This window comes from Emydura macquarii, unplaced genomic scaffold (assembly GCF_026122565.2).
Source record: "Emydura macquarii macquarii isolate MOO-44397 ecotype Brisbane River unplaced genomic scaffold, CSIRO-AGI_Emac_v2 contig_691, whole genome shotgun sequence".
NCBI classification, from domain to species: Eukaryota; Metazoa; Chordata; order Testudines; family Chelidae; genus Emydura; species Emydura macquarii.
In genome coordinates this window covers 5,419,133-5,441,143 of record NW_027130828.1, presented here as the reverse complement: position 1 = coordinate 5,441,143, position 22,011 = coordinate 5,419,133, and the positions used below count along the sequence as shown (strand labels likewise).

Below are 22,011 nucleotides of genomic sequence, written 5' to 3'. Positions count from 1 at the left end.
ACGGCGCCAGGGGTTCAGGGTGCAGCCCCAGGGATCTCTCCCCGCGCGGCGGGCGCGGGAATCGGAGAGTAAGAAACTGGAGGCGACAGAACCAGCGCCTCCGCCCTCGCCAGCGTTTCCCCCACTTCCCGTGCTGGTGCCCCCATAGGCCCCCCAACTAAAACCCTCCCCGCCCCCCGCTATTGCCCTCAACTCCCCTGGCTGAAACCCCTCCCCCCCGCTATTGCACCCATGCTCACCAACTCCCCCCATTATTGCCCCCCACCCCCATAGCTGAAACCCCCTTTTCCCTCCCCTCCGCCCCGCTATTACCCCCCCGACTGAAACCCCTTCTCCTCACCCATTATTGCCGTCGTGGCTCCGCGCCTGCTGTTGCGTCCCTCCTCCGTTACCCGGGCGACGAGCTCCCCTCCCGCGGCGCTCGATGATGACGTCATTACATCGCGTCACCCCCCCCCCCCGCCTCAATCGCCTCTGCCGGTACCGGCCGGAACCCGAGCGCCGGCGACCCGCACATGCGCAGAGCAGCGCTTGACCTCCGGCCCGGCCCTCCCCCCAGCCTGGGCCCGGTATACGTGCCCCCCAGTAGCGGCGGCCATGGGCAGCGCGGTGAGTGTCAGCCCTGGCCTACGGCTGAGGGGCAGTGGGGGGTGGGGGCGTTGGACGGGAGAACGGCCTCACTGGGGTAGCCCAACGGTCCTGTGGCCCACAGCGGGCGGTGCCCGGTGGCTCCGAGGGAGCGAACAGAACAGAACAGGGCAGTCGTTGAATGACCCAGCCAGCCCCTGTCAGCCAGCCAGCCCCAGCCCCAGCCCCAGCCCCAGGCAGTCAGAGGCTAGGGACTCCCGGAGCACAGGGCTGCGTCCCTGCCTTTCTTGGCTAATAGCCACTAATGGACCTTTGCAGGATGCTGAGCCGGCCACCTCACCCGGAAGGGCCCCTCAGACCGTGTGTTAGCTCCTCGTGCTGAGCAGCCTCTTCCCCCCCGGGATGTAGCTGTGTGGCAGCCCCCATGCCTTCCCCGGAGCTGAAGAAGATCTCTCTGTGGCTCAAAAGCTTGTCTTTTCTCCTACCAATAAAATATATTGCCTCCCACACCTTGTCTCTCCTTTACGGACCTATCCTCCATGAATGCGGTGGTGGTGTAGCTATGTCTGTCCCAGGACATCAGAGAGACGAGGTGGGAGAGGTAATTTCTTTCATTGGACCAACTTCGCTTGGTGAGAGAGACAGGCTTTCAAACTACACAGAGCTCCCCTCCATGAATTTATCTAATTCTCTTTTTGAACTCAGTTATATTTGGCCTTCACAACATCCCCTGGCAAGGAGTTCCACAGGTTGACTGTGCATTGCATAAAGGAATACTTCCTTATGTTTGTGTTAAACCTGCTGCCTCTTAATTTCATCTGGTGACCCTGGTTCTTATGTTACGTGAAGGGATAAATAACACTTCCCTATTCACTTTCTCCACACCATTCATAGTTTTATAGACCTGTCATATTCCCCCTCTAGTTGGAAGGAGGGCAGAGGCCACAGAGAGAATGAAAAAGAGAGGGGAGGAAGAGATGGGAGGAAAAGGATGTAGAGGAAGGTAATGGGCAGAGCCTAGGGGTAGTAGATTGGGCAAGGTGTGTGTTGGGGGGTATGTGGATTAATCCTTCTCTGAAGGCGGAGGCCCTGTCCACAGCAGCTTGTTCTCTGGATGGATATTGCAGTAGATTCTTGCTCCCGTGCAACTCCAACATCAGTCTTACCGCTAACAAGTGTCATTCTGTCCAGTGATACATTGTGATTTGAGGCTGTACCAAACTGTTTGTTTATCTCACAGAAGCTTCTTTGATGTTGTGAGTGTGCTCTGCCAAATATGTGTGGGCACGTGTGTATAATGTGTGTTATTTGGTGTGTGTGTGTGTACATATAATGGTGTGTGTCTATATATGTATACGTTTATAGGAATATACGCATTGCCAGACTGGATCACCCACAGCTCATATAGTCTAGTATCTTGTCTGATAGTGTTCAGCAGCAGTTGCTTCAGAGGAAGAAAGAAGCCTCATATTAGGTACATGTGGGATTCTCTGCCTTCTCCCCTATTTCCCCCCGTTAGATTTCCTAGTCCGTTTAGTTAGAAAAAGCATGAGGTTCTAATATTTCTCCAAAATTTTGTTAACGCCTGATCTACCATCATTATTTTATGTATTTTTATCATGTCTCCTCTTTATTTCTAAAGTAAACAATCTAAGTCTTGTAAATCTCTTTTCGATTGAGAGTTTTTCCAGGCCATTGATCATTCCTGTCACTCTTCTCTGAACTCTTTCTAATTCTTTAATATCCATTTTGAGAGGGGGTGACCAATACTGCACATGGTATTGTAGATGATGCCATATCATTGATTTATATAATGACATTATAATACTCTCTATATTATTCTTCATCCTAATCCTTATGCATCCTAATATCATGTTTGTGCTTTTGACCATAGCTGCACACTGAGCCAAGGTCTTCACTGAGTTGAAGTGACACCCAGATCCTTTTCCTGAGTTGATATTCTTAATTTTGAATCTTGTAAGGGTTATCATTCTGAGGTGATACTCCCTTGCAGCAACAGATCTTTTTTTTTTTCAAAGGCCTAAATCATCAAAGTTGGGTGCATAAAATTAGGTATCCAAATCCATATTAAGTACTTAAACTTTCATATGTGTGTGCCTAAATATAGATTTAGGTGCCTAGCATTAAACACACTATTAAAAATTTTGACGTATGTCCTGCATGGTCTGAAATGGACATTAAACATACTGTAGTAAGAAAGGGAAGTTGCCTAACAGTTCCTGTAAAAATTTCCCTTCCCCATCTTGTACAAGATACTCATGCATCAGCTTCCTGATCCTTTCTATCCCTGTAGCAGTTGTATTTTATGGAGGAGGATGAATTTAGGCAAGGATCATCTAGTTAGATCCTTGTGAGTAGAACACTGCATTTGTGCTGATCTTTAATGACTTCTTTGGAACTTCCTCCACACAAATCAAAGTGATTCAGTAGCTTTGAGGAAGAAAGGTGCTATAGATATGTGAAACATAATTTGTTACATGCTTGCAGAAAGCTAGCATTATTACAGTGTTAAGGCTAAGGCTAGGTCTACATTATACACTTACATTGGTATAATACGTCACTCAGGGGTATGAAAAATCTACACCCCTAAGTGGCATATTATACCTACCTAAATCATGGTGTACTGTAGATAATGCTATGTTGATGGGAGAGCTTCTCTTATTGATATAGCTACTTCTTGCAGAGATGGTTAGACTATGCCGACGAGAGAAGCTCTCCCGTCGGCATAATATTGTCTTCACTGAAGTGCTACGGCGGAGCATCTACACTGTTACAGTGTTTTAAGTGTAGACCTTCCCTGAGAGATCAAGCATAATACAGTACAATATAAGATGGTATTTTAGACAGCCATATATGCAATAAACTACAATATATTCTTCACACTTGGCTTTATTTATTTATTTATTTTTTTAGTCTCAGTGAGATAAGTAACAAGACAAGACAATTGTTTTAGTAGTTTTGAAGTTATGACTAATTCAAGCCAGCAATCTGAAACTTATTTTTATTTGTATTTTTTAGACCAGCTCAAACCTAGAAAACTGTGAGGCTGTGAAGCACCGTAGCAATCTCTTTCACTGTACCTACCGGATTGGTTGGCACTTGAAAACGTCAGATATTTTTTCATTGCAAGAGCTAAATTGCATCCAGAAAAGCTAACTGATTATCAACCTTTTGCTGAATGGGTAGTTAAGCTATTAAAAATGTAATATTTTTAAAAGTTTACATTTCATCTTACAACACCCCTCCCACAACTTCTCTGGTGTCAGTACTAAGTTTATCTAAAGAACCATAGACCCATTAAAAGTCATTTATGTTTATATGATGGGCACACAGCAAATGAGAACAAGCTGTTGCTATTAAATGGCTTGGTCAGCTCAGCTGATGGCAACAGATTTCAGGTTAACCTGCTGTTTGTTTCATGGGAGAGAATAACAACTCTTCCTCTATGACACGGCTTGGACATAAAGCCAGTATCTTAACTACACCCCAGCAAAACAGCATGGAGAGGGGGAGCGTTCATGGGCAGCGCAGATACAGAAGTCCGTTTTAGTGCTTTGACCCTTACACTTACGAATGTACTTAACTCTTAAGAAGGTAAGTAATCAAATTGACTTTAGTGAGGCTAGTCATCTGAGTAAAATTAAGTAGGTGCATAAGAGTTTGCAGGATCAGGGCCTTAGGGAAGGATTTTAGAATACTGTATTCAGTAACGCCCCAATTAAAGGTATTCAAGAAGAGAGAGTTTCATTTTAAAAATACAATAAAAATAGTATGTAAAATATTGTTGATACTGCTGTAATTGCTATATCTAATACCTGAGTATACCAAGTTCTAAGTTTTGTGATTTGTCCATTCACAACATTTTAATTAAAAAAATCATTTAAAAGTAGTACAGTATGTGGAAACACACGAAGTTACATATACTATCATGTGTAAGTTTTAGTTACATAGCATTGCATCTGTTAGAAAGATACTTCACATTTTCTTAATCATAAGATTAAGAATGATTCATAATATGATTAGAATAACAATGCTTTGCATCTATGTATTGTCTTTCACTCCAGGATCTCAAAGCACTTTAGAAACTTGAATTAATTGTATGTTGTGGGCTTTTTCTGTAGTGTTTGTGGTGATAGACTAAATTTGTTCCTATAACACTCTTGTGAAGTAGGAAAGTATTATTATTCCCATTTTACAGATGTGAAGCTGTAGCAAAAGGTGGGGAAGTGACTTGCTTAGGGTTATCCAGGGTGCCTCTAATAGACCCAGGAGCAGACCCTCCAGATCTCCCAAATAACTGAACCACAACACCATTAATTTTCCTCTCTGTTAAGCCCCTGGGTTATACTGTGCATTGGGTTTTAGGCAGTTTCCTTGGGGATTTCACCTTAAACAATGTAACAATATGTGGCTCTATGAAATAGGTCAGGCTTATCATCTCTACAGGGTTAACTGAGGCAGAGAGAGGTTAAGTGACTTGCCCAAAGTTATACATTGAGCTAATAAGGATGTCGTGAGGTTTGTGAAGTACTTTGATATCCTGGTATTTAAGGTGTTATAGCCTTATAATTAAGCCTGTGAGTCTGTTGTGGAGGTCATGGAACTCATGGATTCTGTAACTTCCAGAGACCTCTGTGAAATTATCCTCTTGAGCGTCAGCTCCAGGCAGCAGGGCAGAAGCTGTCAACTGCTAGGGGCTGCAGGGACCTGGAAGTGTTCAGACACCACAGGCAGCAAGGGTCCCAGAGCTCTCCAGCAGGGGGAGGGGGATCGGCCCTCAGCCATAGCAGGGGGCTCACAGCTCCAAGCCAGCGCAGGCACCAGAGACCAAGCAGCAATGAGCTGCTGCCACAGTGGGTACCCCACTGCTGTCCGCTGGGGCGGGTGGTGGGGACACCCAGCTCCAAGCCACTGCAGGCGGTGGACACCCAGCAATCTGCTGCTGTCTGCTGGGGGGGCGGCATGTAATCCCAGCTCCGAGCTGCCGTGGGTGACAGGGACTCCAGAGCCATGAGCCATGGAGGGCGGGGGGCACCCCACACTCCCAACTGCAGTGGGGACCCCTGGGCTCTGAGATGCTACAGGGGGTTCTGCAGCCCCCATCCACAATGGGTGAACCCTCCAGCCTTCAGCCACTGTGGGTGTCCCCGCCTCCCCCACCATGATGTGGGCACCCCACAATCCCCGGCCACGGTGGGTGGTGTGGGGACTCCATAGCCCCAAACTGCCACAGGCGGCCGGCCACCTGCAGCTCCCAGCCACTGCAGGCAACCCCACAGCCTCCAGCCTCAGCTGGAAGACCTTGCCACCTCCAGCCATGGGCAGGGATGGACCCCAGAGCCCTGAGACACCAAGGGGGAGCTCGGAGCCCCAGCTCTGGGTGAATTAGGCTGGCGATGATTGCTGGATCCTCCTCCTCCTCCCACAGTGGGGCTAGGGCTCTCATTCCCCCCCTCAGGCTTCAGTAACTGTGACAAAATCTTAGCCTTACATATCATTAATTAATAGTAGCCTTGGTAGTAATAGGAATTAGTTTCGAAGAATGCTGTTAAAATAAAGTGAAATATCTTGTGAGACAGTGTTTCTCATTTCTCAAAAGAAAGAATTGTCCAGGCCTGTGTGTCTGAACTTTCCCCAGCAGTGAGATGCAAACTAATAACAAGAAGCAATCTTATGGGGTGTGGAAGGAGGCTGGGGAAGTACCCCGTTATTTAATAGCATTATCTGATTAGTGTATTGTCATCTCATAATTCCTGGAAATTGGCACATTAGAAGCATGAGGTGAAACAGAGAGCAGCTAACAGACTAATGCTCATCACTGTCAAATAATAACAATGGTTACATGAAAAAATGTTCAGCTTATAAATTCTAAACACTGCAGAAGACTAAGAATATTTCATTTATCTTTGTAGAATGTGAAGGGAGAAATAAGGAACTTTTAAAACTATGAGGCACAGGCAATAGCGATGACAGTGAGCCTTCCAGGCTCATGCAAGAGGAGGAAGGTACCTCCTGTACAGCGTGAAAAAACATATTGCTTGTTTTTTCTTGCAGAATGTTCCATTGTTTTCATTTTGTTTGTTGGATGATGCTTAGCAAAATTTTAAAATTAGCAGGCGTCTATAATTCCTGCTGTCTCAAGTATGCCCTGTAGTTCATTTGCAAAGCACTTTGAAAGCCTCATTTGAATAGAGTATTACTTATAAGTGAATATGGGTCAAATGAAAACCCCATGCATCAGTGAGACTACTGACATGGGTAAGGACTGCTCATGTTGCAGTATCATGCTGTGATTCAGGGAATGTGCTATACGTTAATCAACCTTGCGAAATTGTCATGCAAATATACCAGCTCAGACACACGGTCATCTTGCCTCCACCCCATTACCATTGTGAGGTTGATGGTGGGTTAAGATTAGAACCTAGATACCATGGTGATTGGTTGCTTTGTAAACATCTAGTTAGGCAGTGATGGAAAAAATTATATTTTACCTGCCCATCAAAAAAATACATTACCCCAGGCAAGTGAGTAAGTAGATTTTGCAAGGTGGCTGTAAATAGCAGCCAAGTTGGAATAGATCCACCAGACTCACAATATCTCCCTCTGGGGTTTTTTAAATATGTTTTCCTTCTGTTCCTTCCTGCAGGCCTGTTCCTTCCTGGAAATTCAGCAGAAAGTTTGCATTCATAGGTTGCTGAATCTTTTCCATATTAATGGATGATATTTGGTATGTGCACTGCAAATCCTGCTCTGGGACTCTGTGAACTGTGGGGTGCCTGATGCCTGTAATCCCCATTCCCCGCCGGGTCCGTTCTTTCCACGGACCCCACACAACATGTCTGCATTCGGCCTGTGGCCCAGTAAGGACCACTCACTTGGTGCGCACCAAGTACAACAACTTCGACATCTATCTGAAATCCCGATGGATGTACGGATTCATTCGTTTCCTGCTGTACTTCAGCTGCAGCCTGTTTACCTCCATCCTCTGGGTGGCGCTTTCTATCTTGTTTTGCCTTCAGTACCTTGGCATCCGGATCTTTCTGCGTTTCCAGTACAAACTCTCCATCATCCTCCTCTTGTTGGGGCGAAGGCGGGTGGACTTCAGCCTCATGAATGAACTGCTCATCTATGGAATTCATGTGACTATGCTGCTAGTGGGGGGGCTGGGCTGGTGTTTCATGGTGTTTGTGGATATGTAAATAAAGTGAGCGCATGTGGGCTCAGGAGGCAACTCTCACTCTACCCCAAAACATGTGCATATCCCCTTTGCCTTTTTTTTTAAAATATAAATTTATTTATCAGTGCTACTTTTTTGATAAATTCATGTACCTGTCTCTGGCATTGGTTTTTTATTTTTTTGAGGACTGGGTGCCACTTACTTCCAATCCCTGAGTGCAAGAAGGCAATGGTTTGATTTTTGTTTGCACAGTGAGAACTATCATAATTTTTCTTTCAGTCCATAGGAGTCTGGCCTGCTGAACTGTTTCATTGGGCAACAAAAGGGAGTGATTTAACTGGAGGAGAAAAGCCAAATTTTGCACCCCACCTCTTTAATTCATCTATATCCTCTTTTTAAAAATGCTCAGTGATGTCCTATGCAAGTAATATATATTCCTGCCTACCCATTCTCCCTCTGTGTATTGGACTTTGCATTATCCTTTGCTAAATATATTGGGCCAAATTCATCAGTGTTTTCAGTAGACTTACACCAGGGATGCATTTGGCCCATTTTGATAGTTTATTGACCTCAGTCTGCAGCTTTGAATGGCTTACCCCTCTATACGCATTTACGGTGGGATTTTCAAAATCATTTGGCATTGATATATCATTCTCATTTGAAGTAATGGAAGCAATGATAGGCCAATGCTAAATGCTTTTGAAAATTCCACCCTTAGCAAGTAAACCACTGGAAAATGATAGGCTTAGAGGAACTCGTCTCCATCTCTTCCTTAATGCCTAGGATATCTGGACCTGATTCTGATTTTACTTACTTTGGGTTTACTCTAGTGTCTTCAAGGACGTTACTCCTGAATTGCACCAGTGCAAGTGAGATCAGACTGTGATGTCCTTTATCTAGAGGAACTTGAAAACTAACCAAAATCTGAATGTGCAGCACTATGAATTCTTAAATATTATAGAGTAAACATTTTGGCTTTGCCACCAGTTGTGGTAGGAGAAGGTCAAGTCATTAGATACTTTTTTTGCCAATGTAATAAAAGAGAGCCAAGTTCTGATCTCAGTCACACTGATCTTAATCTGGGGTATTTCCTCTGAAATCAATTTGCACACAACTGCAACTGAGTTTAGAGGCTTGCCCAAAGTCTCTGGTCTGAGTTACCAGCATTTATTCAAAACAAAACAAACGTGAATGTTATTCCTTTCCCTATTCTTTTGTAAGGAATAGCAGATTGTAGCCAACCTCCATACAAGAAATCAAAGACCAAGACCCATTTCTGTTTTCAGACCATTGTAACTCAATCCATTGAAGATAATGGAGTTATGCAGGCATAAAGTTAGCTTAAGTGAGATGACAATTAGGTCACTAATATATTGAAAAGAATATTTTTGTGGTCCAGTATTTGTATTGCCTTCAGCATGGTTACTTCATAGGGTCCAATGCCAACTTGGGTGCAGAGGAAAAGAGGTTGCTTTCACATTGCAGCTTGTGGGAACAGTGCCTTGTGGTTGTAAACATTTTGTTTTGCAGGCTTGTGGATGCAGAGTAGGGATGCTTCTGGCTGAAGCCTTAATCGAGAGCAAAACCAGAAATTATCCATTTAGTCTGATAATCAGAGAATACAGACTGACCACATGGTGCTGATCAAGGCTGGCAGAGTAAACCCTAGATCAGCCCTGCAGGAGCTGAGAGATGTTTCTATGGGAGCAAAGAGGTTAATCAATGTTGTGCCGTGAGCCCTGTTGTCTTGATGCTCCTTGGTAGCTGCCAGAACTCTGCATATAACTTGCTGCCCTTGGGCTTTGTTCTAGGAGAGCTCACCCAGCTGCTGTGTTTATTACATCTGCCTACGCAGCCTGCACTCATCACCCTGGCATCTGAGCACCTTACACCTTCTTAATTTGTTTTACAAATATCTTATGTTTCTTATATAAGAGTTTCCAGAATCAGTGGGATGGAGGGAGATCCTCTGTGATGCTTCCAGTCCTCAATCCTCCCATACAAAATTCTAAGGCTGGATTCTGTGCTCCAAGACACGAGTCTCGGGGCAGGGTGGTTCTCCAAGTGGTGTAACAATGCCATGTTATCTCCCTTCTCCATGCACCTCCCAGCCTAAGGGAGTGAGAGGGATTGCAGCTGGAGTACTCTGGGCACCGACTGTCCTAGCCTCCCTGACAGTTTATATAGGGAGCCATTGCTGGCAATGTAAGCTATAGTAGCCATGGAGCTCCTCTGACTAACACTGGAGGCCGTACCAGCCTCCAAATCATCCAAAATCCCAGAGGTGCAGAAGTCATCTAAAGCCATTTTTGCTCCTCCCCACTATGCCTGGCTGGCACAGCACAGAATCTGGCCCTAAATCAGGTGGAAATTCTTGGCAGAGGGGATCTATTTCAGTGCTTATTTAAAGAACAGCCAAAAGAGGGATCAGTAGAGAGTAAAGTGAGGTGCTCCCTTGATTTCCATTCACCTGCTCCAACTTCTGTGTGAGCTATCTGCAGCAGTCCCAGCCCTTGCTGATCCAGAGAGCCAGGCACCAAACAGGGACTCCTGTGTTTCAGAGCATTACATTGTTCCTAAAGCACCATGCTGGCCCTGAGTGTCCAAAATTCAATATTATGTATCAGGTGAATGTCCTTCTCAAGTCAAGTAAAAGGGTAATGTTTACCAAGTCAAGGAAAGGAGCATGGCACGTCAAGGATAAAAAGTCACATAAAAGATTAAATGTGGATGAAAATGCTGCCCTACATATGAAAATGGTTCCCCTACACCCAAATGTCTAGTATCAAAATTCCCTAAAGCTTTTCACTTACCAAAATCTGACATCAGGACTCTGTGATTCTCCTACCAAAGGTGGATAACTTGAAAGGCTGTAAGTGCATGGTGTGATTACAGCGGGCAAACACGTAGCAGGATTCCTAGGTTCTGTCCCCAGATGTGCCATTGTATTTCTGTGAGCTTGGGCAAGTCACTTAAACTGACTCATTTTCCACATCTGTAAAATGGGGATAATACCTAATCTCCTTTGTAAAGTAGTAGTAATCTTTGGGTGAAAGGTACTGTATACATGAACGGCAAAATACTATATTACAGGCACTATGCCAGTGCAAGCACCTGTATTCCTTACAATGCATAGGTGATAGTGATGTTATCAGATGCGGCTGGAGAAACAATTTCCTTTGAACACCATTATTAGCAGGTAAGAGGAAGGAGTGATTTTCAAATAATTTGCTTTAAAATGTATCAGCTTGAACATTTTAGGTCTACATAAGTAGAATAATATTTGGCACCTATATAGCACTTTTCATCTTCAAAGTGTTTTACAAACACTAGCTAATTAATCCTCACAACTTCCCTAGGAGGTTGCTGAATAAGTAAGATCTTGATAACAATTTGGGATTGTAATCAGTTTTTTAATTCCGGAATTATTTTAAGCATTTAAATTTTCTTTTAATGAAAGATTTTTCTGCAGGAGTTGAGATGTTCAAGGTGAGCTGCAAGGAGGTGAAGGTGGACTGAGGGAGAAATCTCAACCAAACTATAGCTATATGATGGACAGAGTAAATGACACAGTAAAGTGTGCTTTCAACACACAGTTTCTTCATGTAAAGCGTTCTTCATTGCAAAAGTCCTTTTTTTAAAAAAAATTGGCAGAACAGAGCAAATAATAAAACAGGTAGAAGCTGGAATTTATTCCTCTCTTTAGGTGTCAGACAAATAGCCAGTAATATTAGTTGCCAGAAATATTTTAGCCTAAGCAGGTATGTGCAAACACTACTCCACTGTGGAAATCAGTTTTCCTTTGGATTTATTCCTGTTTCCCAAACTCACCAAGACGTGAGAGGGACATGGTCAGATTAAAAGTCATTAGGAAAAAAAAAAGTTCATTATATTACATATAACACTACAGATAATTAAAACTGAAACGATTTGAAAAATTTAATCAACTTTTCACCATGGGTGCTGTTTGCTGCACTTTTTCAATTTCATCTTGGATAATGAGAATAAACTGGTCAGTTTCACTTTTGTTTGTAGGCAGTTTTCCTTAATCCTCTCATCCTGCCATCTTTAGGCTGTAAGTATTGCAGATTAATGTTTATTTGGTTTTTAAAATGTTTCCAAGGGAATTTAAGAAGAAATCATAGCAGCATTTCTATTTGTCTTAAATTTTTCAGAGAGATTATTTTTACCAAACCTACATTTTGGGCCATATTTGATCTGACAGTGTCCCTTTGGGGCCCAATCCTGCATTCTTTGCACATCTGAAACTCCCTTTGAAATGTCCTTTACAAGTCATTGAAGGTTTCAGGTGTGCAGAGAATGGAAGACCTTTATGGTTTTGAAGCAGGAACTCCCAATCTGTTACACAGGCGTAGGGACAATGATGATTGTATGTGTGGAGACAAAGTTGCATTAGCTGTGCCATTTGATGAATGTACAAACTACAATGCAAAGTGTTTGATTTGCACCATGTTAATCTTTTGAAATATGGATACAGCTCAGTGTCTTGAATGCCTGTTTGTTCTTTATGAAACGTTCCACCTTCATTAAACTTTTTTTTTAATGTGTCGATAGATTGAGTGTTTAAACCAATGAGAAAATTTAAGAGATTATAGAGATGCTACCGCTCTGCTGTGGTGTTGCTTGACACCCACGTTGCACAGATGTAAATGATTACAGCAAGTGCAAGATGCTAGAGAATCAGGCCCAATGTAATTAAACCCCACAGACAATTTGTGAGATGAGTATAATTATATTGATTTTTATAGCTGGGTAGATTAATGATGAGAAAGGTTAATCACCAAGGAATTAATGGGAGAGCTAGGTGCAGAACCTAGGAGTCCTGACTCCCAGTCCCCTTCTGTAACATGACTTATGTCTTGCCATATTCCCTGGCATGTGTGGAATAACTGCACAGGGTGCTGTCTGTTCTCCCTCTTCTAAGTGGAGATGAGGCTGCACTACAGAATTGGGACCACGACTTAGCAGTCAGTGTAGGCCGTGATCAATCATGGGGTTAATCTCAGCTGCTGCAAAAAGTGAGACGTGCTAGAGACTCCATGACATCTGCTAGGGACGTTGTTATTGCTATTGATTTTACATAGACGGTGCTCAGATGCTAGGGTGATAGGCGGCCATATACACAGATCTAAGATAGATGCTGAACGTGATTTGTCCTGGTCTACACTGATTGGTCAGCATTGTGTAATAACAGTTTATAGCCAATGAAGCCATTGGCTTCAGAGAGGCCAAGCAGGAAAAGATAAACTCCTGGAGCAGCATTTTTATGGATCCAGGAACTCGAAACTTTCACATAAGAGACACAAAGAGGCCGTAGCCTCTATTACCGCCCAAAGGGTAGAATATCAGCCAGAGTGCTTGGGAAAAGAGTAGGTTCCCCACACAAAGCCAGATTATTTAGGCTTAGTGCAAGGATGAGTAGATTTTACCCTTAATAATAAATTAAACAAAAACAGCCTTGCATGCGTGACTCTCCGACCCATTGCTTTACACCCACTTTGCCCAATGGTAAATGAATATACCAGCTGTGAGAATGTGGTCCAGTGATTGTAAAGGGCTTTGAAAGCTACCATATAAGTGCAGGTCATTGATTTATTTGTGTGAGCCTCTCTTATTTCACGAGGAAGTAGGAACTCACTTGCCCCCGCTCCCAAAACCGACTCCTGGGGTTGGTGAAGCTGAATGAGAATGATGGGAGCAAAATGGGGTGCTGGCATGAGAGCTCTGTGCATGGGCATGACCCAATCCTGAATGAGAGAGAGCGTTCTTGTGCCACATTCAAAGTCATGTACTGTGCAGGAGGCCTCGTTTAAGCCAAATTAATGAGTGTTCTCTCTGAACATACAACATGAAGCTGCACATTTCACGTCTCAATTGATATATTTTAAGAATCAGGCTGCTTTAGTTGGAGATAATGTGCTGTTTGTGTAAGAGAGCAAACTCAGACCGGATTCTGGTTGAGTTACACCAGTGGAAATCCACAGCAACTCCCTTGAAGGCACCAGTGGATGTAAAATTGGTATTTGGGCCCTTTGTAAGCACATTAGTTGGTGAAAAGCTAATTTCATTTTGCCCCATGTTCTTAGACAAGTCACAGCAACTTGTATTTATACAGCATCTATCACCCTAAAGCATTTGACAAATGTAACTAATTGATATGCAAACTGTTCACTGGGGACCACATCCTCAGCTGGTGAAAATTGGTGTAGCTCAAATGAAGTAAGTGGAGGTAAACCAGTTTACACCAGCAGAGGATCTAGCCCTGGGATAACTTCAATCATCTCCTTGCTGTATCCAGCTGCTACATTGTATTAAAAGACAGCTAAAAATACATGAACTATTTTCCTAATGTTATTCATCTATGCAAGCAAGTGCTGTAGTTACCATAGATCAGTTACGTGATGACAGATGTAACAGCGGATGTCCTAGCCAGTCATCAATGGCTGGGGAAGTGTCACAGTGGCTTCTATTAAGACATTGTGAAAAAGTCTGAGAACCCCTACTCTGAAGCACCAGGTGTTGGCCTCTTCTGGAGGCAGGATCCTGGAGCTGATGGATCTTGTGTCTGATCTGGTACAGTACATCCTTTGGTTCCTAGTTAATAGAAAGGGCAAGATTTAGTGTGGTGCAAGCCATACAATGGGATAGATTAGTTGATCAAATGCCTCCTTTAATGAGTTTGGAGCCTTGTGAGTTAACTACTTTTATAAAAGACTACCTGTGCCTCTGAAGTGCTTGAAAGCATGTTATCCTTGGCCTTGTGCCTCCCAAAGCATTTGAGGGATCCTGCCATCCTAGTAACAACCTACTTCTAGTCATGGAGGATTGCTTACGAAAACCCTATATATGCTAAGGAAATTCATACCATTGCAACCATATTGATGTAAGTCTGCCTGTTACAAGATCAAGCAGCACTGGTGCAAGCCCTGCCTTGCACTAATTACAACAGTCATTGAGGGTTTGCACTAGGGTAATTACATCGATGTATGAATTTCCTTTTTGTAGGCAGGGCCTGAGAGCCAGATGTATCTTGTAGACCTAACCCCGAGTCAGGGGCTTTGTGGACCCATGCCAACCAAGCAGAAACACCAGGAGGCATTGCCACAACTGCTTCTGGAGCTCTTCAGCGTGTGTGTGTGTGTGTGTTTCTACTGCACTTTCCATTAGGAGGGTGCAGTGTGGATGGTGCAGGGCAGTGTACCAGTTTAACTAAAGATTTTAAAGTAATTTAGTTAAGCGGGTACAAACCACTCTTAAATCAGCATAAATCTGACATATCATTTTATCTTAAATTGATTAGGAATAAATGTAAACTAAGCCAGAATAAGCCACTCTTATAAACTACTCTACTCCATGTCTGGATGTTTTTGTTTTGGTTATCAACTAAATTGATTTAAAAACCGATTTAATGAAAACTAGTACAGCTTTCTTGAGTAGATCAGGCCTAAGTCAAACCAATGCAACTTCTGGCTATAAAGAAGGTCTTAGTTCAGAGCTTGCCTAGTGTGTAATAGCATGGGGGTGGCCTCTCTATGGTTTAACTTGTAATCTTCCTTCCCTTATAAACAGTCAGGGTACCACCACTCTTAAATCATCATATGCTGATAGCTCTCCTTCTGTAAACATCCACGCATTTGACAAAGGATGCACATCAGTGTAGTTAATCAGAGTCTCTCTCGTGCACCCAAAAAAGCTTTTTTTCCCCTGAAGGTAGAGGGACCAGATAGCAAGTGTGAAAAATCAGGACAGTGGGTGTGGGCTAATTGGCACTTATATATGACAAAGCCCCAAATTGCAGGAGTGTCCCTATAAAATCGGGACATCTGGTCACCCTACCTGAAAGAGTGCACATAAAACACTGGAGAGAAATACTGAAGTCCTCGCCCAGTTATTCAGGCAAATCTTCCATTGGCTCTAGTGAGAGTTTTGCCTGACTAAGGATGTGAAGGTTATACATGTTCATGAAATGAACCACTCTTCCCTTCAGATTTCCTACTCTGTCACAGTGTTCCTACTGAGTAAAATTGCTCCCCCTGAGTAAAGAAATTTTATGAACATTTTGAACCATTTATGAACATTATAAAACCAATACATTGGAGAAAATTGCAATCCGTCTGTGTCAATCCAAAACCCAGGTGAAATTCATGAAATAAATGATTTGTTACAAATTATTTGCTCAGTAGGGAGGGGCATTTGTGATTGGGTCCTTGTAGTTTGCCAAAAGCTAAAGAACAAAACCAGTACAAAATGGAATGTAATTTCCAAGCTTCTAAATTATAATAAAAGCTTAATGCTGTCTTTCGAATGGGATATCACAATAATTTATTCCGATATCAAAGATACATGAAACCTCATAGCAGGAGACAGTAGCCACACACTTTAGCCCCTAAGGGATCCATCATTACTTCTGTCCTAAATCCATATGTCTTCCCATTGTACCTAGCATCTGCAGCATATATACACCTTCACATTATATAGGGACTATCTTGCTCCCACTGAAGTCTATGGCAAATCTGCTGCTGCTGTCAGTGGAAGCAAGATCAGGCCTATACTGGGCTTGGACCCCTGCTGTAGCAAAGCACAGATGTGCAAATTAAGAGCCTAATTCTGCAGACACTCATGCAGGTGAGTAAGGTGACTTCAAAAGAGCTATTTGGGGGTCTGATCCAAAGCCCATTGAAGTCAAAGGGAGTTGACTTCAATAGGCTTTCAATCAGGTCCTAAGGGAGTAAAGTTATATAGGAGTTTGCTGGACAGGGCCCCCTTATGTGGAGCTGTGGTTTAATTGTTGATATTAGACACCATTACTTCCATGCAGGTATACATTTTCTTTATATATTTTTGTTGTTATTGCTGGAACTTTATTGACATTGCCAGGTCAAAAGTAACTCAAAATGTGGGTTTCATAGAAGCTCAAGACCAACAGAAATATATCCAGGATTTTTTTAAACATTTCAAATGAAAACAGAGTAGAAAAATTAAAAACACATTTGCCTGCAGTCTTGGCAGCCCAGACATTGCCACTTTGTTCTAGTACATGAGAACCAGAAAGTAGAACTGACTAGAAACTGTTTGGAGACAAATATTAAACTGGTCAGTGTATTTTCATTGTTAATAGCGATGGGGAGGAAAGGGGGGAGCTAAAAGTAAATGGATTTTTTTTTACATAGATGGAATTTAATCAGTGTTCCTTTGATAACCAATACCTTGTTCCCAACAGTTATATGAACCAAATAGTCTCCTTTGGTCTTAACAGTTCATGGTGTAGGAGAGTTTTACATGTGCTCACTCAGGAGTCATATAACGTGATGAGCTTTTACCAGTTAGGAACCAGTGTGAGTTAAAAAGGCAAACTTGTGCAGCAATCTCTTACTCGAGACATTCCTAATGAGCCAAGATGAGAGTGCTGGTTTGCCAACAAATATGCTATTTACTGTTCACTGGAGCATCAGTTGTGACAAATAAACAGAAAAAAGCAGCATTTCATTGGAAGCATTTTATGTACTGATTAAGATACTCCATACGAAGAGAGCTCCTTTGGGTCCATGTGAAGGCTTAGCAGCAAGGTAGATATTGTTACACTTGAGGGGTTGCTATTCTAGTCTCAGCACTACAAACCATCTTAGAATCAAAGTCCTGGCAATTAGCCATGCATTTCTGGATCTTTCCTGTTGCAGGCCAGTGGAAGCACTTTCTTTGAAATGTTAGGTGACAGCATTCCAGAGAGACTCAGTTGGTTTAAGTTAGGTGTTTATATTTACATATTATGACAGTCTTCAAAGCAGGAGTGAATGCAGTGGCTGGTTTTGACAAAGGGCTGGATAATTTCTATGACCCATGGTGATATTATAGTTATGTGCTAAGATAAAGGCAAATAAGTCTCATGCTTCAGGCCATAAATGCTCACCACTGAAGTCAGGAAGGAATTTCTGAGATCTTCTTTCCTCCTCCATGAGAATTGTCAGGGTGTGAAGGGCCAAGGAATAATTAGCACCTTCCTTTGTAGTAGAGGTAGAAAATGAGACTGTTAGAGCCTATGGATGAAATCCTAGTTCTGTTGAAGTCAATAGCAAAACTCTCATGGACTTCATAGGATGAAATCCTGGTTTCATTGTTTCTCTCAAATAAAACTGCTCATTCTCTGAAAATGACTAATGCATTTGAAAACAGTGCTTACAGGGTCAGATTACAGCATGCATATATCCATAGATCCCAATCTCTTTGTGTCGGTATATAGCATAAAAAAGAAATGTTGGGCCAAATCTTGGAGTCCTTCCTCCATTTTTACCCAGGCCAAATTCCCACTGACTACACCACTGTTATTTCTTGCACATTATTTCAGTGCATTCTGTTGATTCTTCAGGCATTTGGGGCAGAAAAGCCCCTGGTGGTGTTCCTTATACCCTCCAGCAAATGGACTCTGGAAGGACTAAACAAGAACATTAGAAAGGCTCTTTCTGAGACAGAAACTTTATTGGGGGCTGGCTAATCTGCTGTACATATACTGAACCTTCACTGGGAAAACAGTTTTGCTATTCAAAGTGAAAGGTGAACACACACAGTTGTATTCAACTCTGGTGTACACACGTGCAACTCCACTGTAGAGACCAAAGTCAAGATATAATAAGAGGCAGGTGTGACCCAAATCTTCAAGAATCAGTCCCCCCATGGAGGAATGAAAAGTAAAGCTCCCAGCTTCTCCTCCCTTTACTGTTTGGCGTGGGGCTCATTCACAATTTGATATTGATGCGTTTGTGACCTTGAGCATCTTTTATATCCCTTATAGCACATGTTCCGGGGGAGTAAGTAGAGGATGGCTCAGTATTTAAATGTTTATTCAGCATTTGTAGCAGAGAGAAAACTTGCTTCAATCTGCAGAGATGCCAATTGATTTTTTTTATATTTTATTTTGGACGCAAGCCAAATACTGGATGGTATGAAGTCTTTGGTGGCTACTGCCTGCTTGTTCCATACCGAGCATAACTTTGTATATATTTTTATCATCAAACTTGGTCACAGGCATCTCAATGTGCTAACAAGGGCTCTGGCTGCAGGCGTACTCCTCCAAGGGGGCACTGGAGGGAACTTGTTCATTTTCCTTGGCCATTTTCCTTTAAAGATTTTCACAAGCTAAGATGTCCTTGCAGTGAGAATGAGACAGCAATGCATGCAGTCAGCTCCTACCAAGAATAACCAGTTGATTTGATGGAAATGGCAAAGTGGAACAAAGTCAGGCTCCTTTGTGGTCCCTAATACTGGCTCTTAACATAACAGTGTTTACCTATCTTAAAAGGTTAAGATGAATATGGGATATTAAATTATTAGGTTTTTTTTTTTAATTTTGTGGCCATGGGCACCTTGAATATTTGTCAGTGAAAGGGTTAATCCTCTTTCTAGCACAAGAGAGAACCACTGAGGGTGAATCATCACAAGTGTAACTCCATTGACTTTAATGGGATTGCTCCTGATTTAAGCCCTGCTACAGAAAACTCCATTCAAGAAAGCACTTCAGTGCATATTGCACTTCTGTTGAAGTCAATTGGACTTAATCACATGCTTACATTTAAGCATGTGTTTAAATGATTTCCTGAATAGGGATGCACTTAAACTCAGTGCTTTAGTGCTGGTCTGAATAGAGGCCTTAAGCTAGTGCAAGTGAGCGGAGAATCAGGCCCATTATCTCTGTCCTAACTGTTACCTTCACAAAGCCAAGGATCAGTGCTAAAGAACAGGAAGATATTTTAGGAATGTCTGACAAATATATGTACATTTGGGGACTGCAAGCCTTGAATTCATAATACCGTGCAATGTATTGAACATGACAGCGTTTTGTGGAGGATAGAATAGATTATATAATCTTGCTGAGTCAGCAGACATGATCAAGATTGTGTAGATGGCAAAAGCCAAACTAGCCTTCCAAGTCAGGACAGCGGCCCTTTGGTGGAGCCATTTGCACATCCAAATAGCAATCCATGTACTTTGAAAATGAAAAGAAACAATATATATATAGGTTGAGATTTTCAATGCAAGTTCCTGTCAATTTCATTAGGGGTTGTGTGGCTAAATTCCCTTGCCAACGCTGCAAATCTGAACCAAAGGATTTGGTTTTATGTGGGTTCTGTCAAGGTAGCCCAAAGCACAATATACAATAATAATTATAATAGTAATACACGTATAGTGTCTTCCATTGAAGGATCTCAAAAAGCTTCACCCCCAATTGTTATTGAATTGAACCTCACAACATCCCATTTGAAATAGGTATTGTTATCCCCATTTTACAGATGGGGAAGTAGAGGCACGAGACAGAAGATGCTTGCATGGCTAAGGCATTAGCCTGGGACTCAGGAGACCTAGATATAATTCCTGGCTCTGCCACAAACAACTTGGATGGATAAGAATATTTCCTTTCTTCCAAGTGTTAGTCTGTCTTGTCTATTTACATTGTTAGTTCTTTAGGGCAGGGGCTGTCTCTTACTATGTGGTTGTTCAATGGTGAGCAGAACGGGCTCCCCATATCAGTTAGGGTCTCCAAGTACTACTGTAATAAAAATAATGAATTAAATGACTTGCCTAAGGTCACACAAGAAGTCCTTGGCAGAGCGGGGACTAGAATCCAGATGTCCTAGTTCCCACTCCTGTGCCTTAACCACAAGAGATTCTAGTTGAGAAGTGACTGGGAAGGCAAAATCGCCAGTCATTGTGCATGTAGAAGTAGAAAATTCCTTTTTTTCAGTTCCAACTTTTGCTCTCTTTCTGCATCCTGGCTTTTTCTTTCCTTTGTTTCTAATAAAAGCATCAAAAGTTGCTATGGATGTCTTTTTAAATGTTCATGGTCATGTTATCCATCAGATACATATTTACAATCATCCATTAAATTAGGGTGTACATTTCATTCTTCTTTCTTAGAATATTAATGCCTACTTGTGGATGAAATGCCATATGAATATTCATTAACAAATCAATCAGTTCCTCTGCCAGGAATGATGTCATCTGAGCTACAACTGGAGAAGTAATCGAGTGCACTATGAAAAAGCAATGAATGCCATCAAATCTAATGTTTATTGAACTGCTTGTGGGTATCACAGTAGGGTTTTTGTCTGTGTTTTTCTGTGCATTAACTGGTACTCTATCTAATTCCTAACTATGCACAGCTATGGCATACACTTCCATCCCTATTAGGAGCATGTAACACTGTGGAACTGCCAGGTGTTAAGGATTTGCTCAGCTACAGTGAATGTACCTGCAATGATTCCAGGGGCGACTTGGCTAAAAACCAACCCTACAGCAACAGGGGCACTAAAAGAGAACTTGTGCTGCTATCAAAGCTATTGTTATACAGTAGAAAAAGGATAGCATTTTCTTGAAAATAAATGGGCCTAAGTGTCGTTACGCAGGCATAACTCCATGGATTTCTCTGAGCATACTTGTGGTTTATAACATTGTCCAAAGAGAATCAGGCCCAGCACCTTAGAGCTGTCTTGTCTCTTCTTGAGAAGAAAACTGTTGTGTCAAATGCAGAATAATGAAGTGCTTTGTGACTGAACGCTGTTATTCAAAATTGTATTGTAATAGAGTCGTAATCACGACTTTAAGGCCCAGATGCTCAGCTAGTGTAAATACACCTAATAGCCATGGTGCAGTGGAGTTATGCCACTAACTGGCTGAGGATGTGGCCCTAAATAATTACATGCCAGCCCCTGTGCATGTTGAAATCAATGAGAAGTTTTCTTTGGCTTTGATGGCAGCAGGGCTGGAATCTGAAGTTGTGTGTGTCAGGGATCCCTTTAGAAACCTTTCCTTTGAAGAGTTTAGAAATCAACTTCTACAAAGAAATGTTGTTATCCTTAATGTCTACCTCCCATCTTGCCCAATGCATTAAAAATCCCTTAGTCCCATCAAACCAAGCAGGAGGACCGAGTCTGATTTTAGCTAAACGTTTTTTCTGAGATGACTTTGATATGCAAGTTTTTCACCTGAAAAGGGCTATTTTTTTTTCCCTTCGCAAAGTGGAAGAGAGAAATCAAACTGAATTAAAAAAAAAAAAAAAAAAAAGCCAACGTACCGTATGTTTCCTTTTTATTTTCCTCCTGTTTTCTGCTTGCCTATTGAAAGAAACAAATTAAACTGACTTGAAAAATGAGCAAAACTTTGGCTGGTACTGTGTGTGCCGCATACATCTGGTCTTATTGGTTTTCCTGTATTAA

The 22,011-nt window shown here is 42.3% G+C and overlaps 1 protein-coding gene across 3 annotated transcripts; it reads left to right on the top strand.

Annotated features, from left to right (window-relative positions):
* Positions 1-469: 469 nt before the first annotated feature.
* Positions 470-7,943, top strand: TMEM250 (transmembrane protein 250). 3 transcript variants are annotated; one of them, XR_010918589.1, is made up of 2 exons: positions 470-609; positions 3,628-3,891. XR_010918589.1 is itself a non-coding variant. In XM_067541811.1 (2 exons), exon 2 carries the CDS (start codon positions 7,389-7,391, stop codon positions 7,806-7,808), a length of 420 nt encoding a protein of 139 aa, XP_067397912.1. In that variant the 5' UTR covers positions 478-609; positions 7,256-7,388; the 3' UTR covers positions 7,809-7,943. The 3 variants fall into 3 exon arrangements, 2 of the variants coding, with proteins under 2 accessions (XP_067397912.1, XP_067397913.1); XM_067541811.1 differs by lacking the exon at positions 3,628-3,891 and adding an exon at positions 7,256-7,943 and having other exon boundaries at positions 478-609; XM_067541812.1 differs by lacking the exons at positions 470-609; positions 3,628-3,891 and adding exons at positions 4,058-4,203; positions 7,256-7,943.
* Positions 7,944-22,011: the final 14,068 nt, after the last annotated feature.

Excerpts from the sequence above, each read along its gene's own strand:
- TMEM250 (XM_067541811.1), top strand. The coding sequence starts at position 7,389 with ATGCCTGTAATCCCCATTCCCCGCCGGGTCCGTTCTTTCCACGGACCC.